The 5421-nt window shown below is 31.4% G+C and overlaps 1 protein-coding gene across 1 annotated transcript; it reads right to left on the bottom strand.

Annotated features, from left to right (window-relative positions):
- Positions 1 to 1257: 1257 nt before the first annotated feature.
- On the bottom strand, positions 1258 to 4259 carry LOC127126307 (remorin 4.2). Its single transcript, XM_051055214.1, has 2 exons — positions 3394 to 4259; positions 1258 to 1771 (listed from the first exon to the last, which is right to left on the bottom strand). Exons 1-2 carry the CDS (start codon positions 4051 to 4053, stop codon positions 1580 to 1582), a joined length of 852 nt encoding a protein of 283 aa, XP_050911171.1. The 5' UTR covers positions 4054 to 4259; the 3' UTR covers positions 1258 to 1579.
- Between the last annotated feature and the right edge of the window lie 1162 nt (positions 4260 to 5421).

Genomic DNA, 5421 nt, shown 5'->3' with positions numbered 1-5421 from the left:
TGATAATCAAGCAGCTATTCACTTAGCCGTCAATCCTGTCTTCCACGAAAGAACTAAACAGATTGAAGTCGATTGTCATTTCATCAGAGATCATATCCAATCAGGCACCATCACTACGGCTCATGTTTCAACTTAGCACCAACAAGCTGACATATTCACCAAATCTTTAGGAGCTAAGATTTTCCATGACTTCTTATCCAAGTTAGGAGTTCATAATCCTCACTCTCCAACTTGAGGGGTATTAGAGATAAGGTTTATAATAACCACTTTTATAGGCTATTATTTAGGCTGTTATTTATTTTTCCCTTTTATCTCTTATGTTAGTTTGTTACTATTTCTTAGGTCCAATAACCTATATAAACAGTCAATTGTAACCTTTATTTTATGAGAAACATAGATGAATAAATGTCTTTAGTTAATCTTCGTTAATATCGTAGAGGTGTAGCTAACATGTACTAGGTATGCATGAAAAAATACCATTCAAGATTTTGTTCGGAGCTATTATGTTTGTCAACGACAAAAGTATTTGGTTGCATCCCCGGGAGGGTTGTTGAAACCACTAGCAATTCTGAACAACATAACATTTTGATGGATTTCATCATTGGATTGCCAAAGTCAAAAGGATATGAAGCGATTCTGGTAGTGGTAGACAAATTATCTAAATATTGTCATTGTGTGGTTCTTAACACTCATATACTGCTAGAAGTATTACTGAACTGTTTACTAAAGAGGTGATTCTTTTGCATGGAATTCCTTTCTCTTATGTGAGTGATAGGGACTCCGTTTTTTTTAGTCATTTCTAGAAGGAATTGTTCAAAGTTCAAGGAACAAATTTGAGAAAGACTGAGAGTTGTGCAATTCGAGTTGAAACTTTCAATTGGTTCCAAGGTCCACCCGATTTTTCCAGTGTTGTTGAATAAGGCAATTGGTTCTAACAATTCACTTGTGCACTAAAATAGTTCTGAAAAATTCTAAGTTTGATGACTTCATACATTTTTTATTGGTCAACCCAAACTTCAATTTGAAAAAAAAAAGTTTAAATTACATATAGTTCAAAACAAGAGTTATCCAATTTAATTTATCTTATTGCAATAAATGTTGAACAGTTATTTTGTGTCTCCTGATATATAGGATTTAAGAATTAGTTAGTGAGTGATAAAGTGGATTTGTTAGAGACTGTTACATCAGCCATTAGAAAAAATGAGAGGTAGGTGGAAATTAGGCACAGTTAGGTATGGTGTAGGCACTTGTAAAAGATGGAAGCAAATGTTTTCCAAAAAGTATTAAACAAAATTAATATACAAAACACCAAAGTGTGTAACAACCACAATGATCAAATGATCATGTCACCACCACACCACTCAATATACTCACCACATTCAAACACTAATCAATCACATATAAACACTCTAATTGGTTTTCAGAAACTATATATTATATGATACATATCTCTTTATCTTCCTAATTTTATATACTCCTTATTGCACCCTTTAACTAATTAAAAAGGAAAAGTTTATTTTTTCCCTTTTTGTGTCTAAATTAAAAGTTTTTTTTGAAAATTAAAATATTAAAAAAAAACTTAGAAGAAAGATTTTTTGGCAGGAGGTCTTCCAACTGCTCTCATAAGGTTAGCAATTTCAAGAACTCTGGCCACTTTGGTTCCTCTTTTTGCCTCTGCTGATGCTTTCCTCTCTTCTGCTTTTCTATGAGCTTTTGCTATTTTGTTTTGTGTTTTCTCCAATGCTTTTGCTCTTTTCTCCTCCAGCTTCCTCTGTACACAAACAGATATTTAAGCTATGAAACACTGATAATGGAAACTCAAAATCGATACTAACAAGTATCAGAATTTCTGACACAAACACCGAAACAGACACATATTTATAGAGTTTCTAAATCATCAAACAAATTGCTAGCTACTTGTTGGAGGGTAATTTATTTTGACCTTTTTTTTGCTGTCAATTATAAGACAGTAATGTAATAATGGAGATCATAATCATAGGTGTCTGTTGTCACCAAACCAGGGCCATGTTCACCAAAATAGTTACTGTTTATAGAAAATGATTGCATTGCATGTGAAGGAAATTTTAGCTTTAAAATAGCCAATGCAATCCAGAGAGGACTAATTAGCTTACTTTATATAAGTCAAAATAATAAATGATTGTGAATTTAATTTGAACAATTCACTTCAGAATATGAAGTAATTAATTTCAACACACAATAAAAAAAATTAACAGTAAAATTTTTTTATTGACAAATGTTACTTGTTTCTTTATTAAGAATGAAAAAAATATTAGCAGTTCATATAAAATAAATAAATATGTGTGAATTTATAAAGTCTAAAATGAGTTTATTAATATCATTTACTTTACAACTAATTTTGAAATAATAAATTATAATCAATATAAAATCTAGTAAATATGTGTGAATTTATATTAGAAACCACATCACAATGAAAAATTGCTTTGTAATACAATAAAAGGTGAAAATAATGAAGCTGTTTGAAGCTATTGAATCGACTGGTTTCTGATGCTAATTAGAACATAGATCAAACTCTGAGTTCAAGAAAATTATTTATAATAGAATTTGTTTTAAATTGAACAAAAGACTCAATACGAATAAGATCTAAATAATAAGTCCAATAAAACAAATTTCAATAAAACAAAACCCACTAAAATTTGTCCATATATATATATATATATATATATATATAATATATATTATATATATATATATATATATATATATTCATCCCGTCAAAAATCCCTCTCTACCATCTTATTATAAGTTTATCATTAGGAATCAATCATAATTTTTATTATGGTATAGAAAAAAATTAATCTAGAAGATTTGATTATAATTAAATTTTGAAATTAGAAATCAAACTCTTGAGACTAATGAATTCAAGAACCAATTCTACCCTCCACCAACAAAACTCTGTATAGATTAAATCAACAACATAAATAATTTACACCTAATGAAAAAGTACACTCTAGGTCTCAATCTTTCACCAACCGACCAACTCTCCCAGGCCTTTAAACTTTATAATAACTAATTGGACTATGATTGTTTTTTGGCTTAACATCATTTTCTTTCGGTATATGATTTGGTATACATTAAACCTTTGATATTTTGTTATCAATCTCTATAGCAAATTACCATGCATGCAAAAAGGCATACAAGTATTTTACACAAACTAGAAATATTCTTTCAATTAGTTATGTATTGATTAGATCAGAGTACGTATTAACGAATAATAAATCCTTCTTTGTTTAGTCTTCATAGTAATCATTGACTCAGATTTCTAATCAACTACTAAAAATTACCACAAGAGTATGAAAACAAAACTACATGCAAATAACACCTTGAGAAAAATAACTTACACAAAATTCTTACCTCAACTTTCTTCAACCATGAAGTAGCTTTTTGAACCTGTTCACCTTCCCAGCCATTGATAACAGCGTCTTCCCTCTTAAACCTGTTGTTAATCTTAGCAACTTTAGCGTTCTGCCAAGCTGATATCTTCGCATCAACTTCCTCCTTCTTTACTTTATCAACCGACACGTGTTGTTCTTCGCCACCGACACGTGTACCATGGCCGCCGCCGCTGCCGTTACCACCAGCCACAACTCTTCTGGTAGTAGGAGATTGAACAGGATCTAAAGGGTTGTTATCAACTACAATCGCCAAAGGGTTTGTTTCTTCCATCATATGTTCTTCTCTAATCCTCCCCAAATTATTGTTGTTGTTGTTGCTGCTGCTGCTGGCTTCGTATTGATCATGAGGATGGGCATGAGGAGTTATGTTGTTGTTGTGGTCAATAGTCGATCCTGCTAGAACCAAAGCATTGAATTCTCTGCTTATAGTTGTGAAGTTCTCACTATCTATGCTGCTGGCAATGGATAAGGAAGATGAACGGTGGTTATGGCCGCTGTTGGTTGGTGGTGGAAGTCGCGGTGGTGTTAAGGCATGGATTTCTCTGATTTCAGTAAACTGTTCATTTTCTTGGGTTTCATCTGATACATGTCTGGTTGAACTGTTTGGATTACTATTCATGGTGTAGAATCTAAGTTATGAAACAACAAAGTGAAGAGATTCTATTCAAGCATAGTATGGTTATGTTTAGTTTGTGTGTGGTTTTTTTAAGGTTGTTAGTGATTGGAAATGGTGAGAAGAGTCTAGGCCACAAAGAAAGATATGGGAAAGGAGAATTGATTGAGGGTATGTAAGGAAATTTTTTTAAAAATGTAAACGCTATTATTGGACTGGTTATAAAAGAAAGGGAGTGTTAAAGTAAAGGCAGACTAGGATTGATGTGGAAATTTTCATGAATTTAATAATTTGGATCAAATGTAAAACTCATTTCAAAATATAACAACATCCACATTCATTAAGTTGATTTGAGATTTTTAAATAGATTTCACTTAATTTTTTTATATTAGTATTCATTTTTTAATTTTTTAAACCACTCATCTATATTTTTTAAATAGTAATGTTAATATGTACCCTAAAAGAATAAATATAAAAATGGTATAAATTATTGATAATGTGCTCTACTTTTTTTTTCATAACCGATGGAACAAAGAGTTTTTAAGAAAGATGGGAGAAGAAGAAGAGAGAAAAGAGAGAAATTATAAATTAAATTGTAAAAGAGAAAATACTATTGAATAAAAGTTGTTGTGTATCTGATTTATATCATACAGTGCATTTTTATAAACACAATTAAAATCAAAGTCCGAAACTATAGAAATAGACTTAAGTTCAAAACATACAAAATATAAAATACAAAACTACAAGTTACATTTCAATATATGAATTATATATTGTATTCGAGTAAGACGAATACAGCTGACTCCTGAACCTCAACTAACTACTTTGACATAGTCCAATGCTAGCTTCCTTGAGTACATTGAATTATAACTTCTAACAATAACATTTATCTTTTATGTTAAGAGTCCCACATCGGACAATATATGGCCTGAACATGTGTTTATAAATGGGGGCAGTCCTCACTCTACCAACCGGTTTTGTAGGGTTGAGTTAGGCTCAATCACACTTCTTAACATGGTATCAGAGTCTCGTTTAAGATCTGGTGGAACACCTACTATGGTTTTCGTTATCAGGTCATCCACCATTTATTTTCACGTTCTAGATGTCTAGTCTTGGGCGTGAGGGGAGGTGTTAAGTGTCTCACATTGGACAATATATGGCATGAACATGTGTTTATAAGTGAGAGCAGTCCTCACTCTATCAACCGACTTTGTAGGGTTGAGTTAGGCTCAATCACACATTCTTAACATTTTACAAAGATCAAACATTATTTATTTCACTTGCACAATATTACGAGTAAGTACATTTGTGTTAAAGTCCTTTTTCATTTAATCTTCTATATTTCTTAAGGTGTTACATCTAAAATTTTGAGAG

This window comes from Lathyrus oleraceus, chromosome 3, assembly GCF_024323335.1.
Source record: "Lathyrus oleraceus cultivar Zhongwan6 chromosome 3, CAAS_Psat_ZW6_1.0, whole genome shotgun sequence".
Classification (NCBI taxonomy): domain Eukaryota; kingdom Viridiplantae; phylum Streptophyta; class Magnoliopsida; order Fabales; family Fabaceae; genus Lathyrus; species Lathyrus oleraceus.
The sequence above is the reverse complement of the archived record's forward strand: the minus strand, read 5'-3'. Positions and strand labels throughout refer to the sequence as shown.

Bases quoted from the DNA above. Each gene is read 5' to 3' on its own strand.
- LOC127126307 (XM_051055214.1), bottom strand. From the start codon at position 4,053: ATGAATAGTAATCCAAACAGTTCAACCAGACATGTATCAGATGAAACC. The intron at 1,772-3,393 runs GTAAGAATTTTG...GTTTGTGTACAG, and splicing joins CATGGTTGAAGAAAGTTGAG to AGGAAGCTGGAGGAGAAAAG.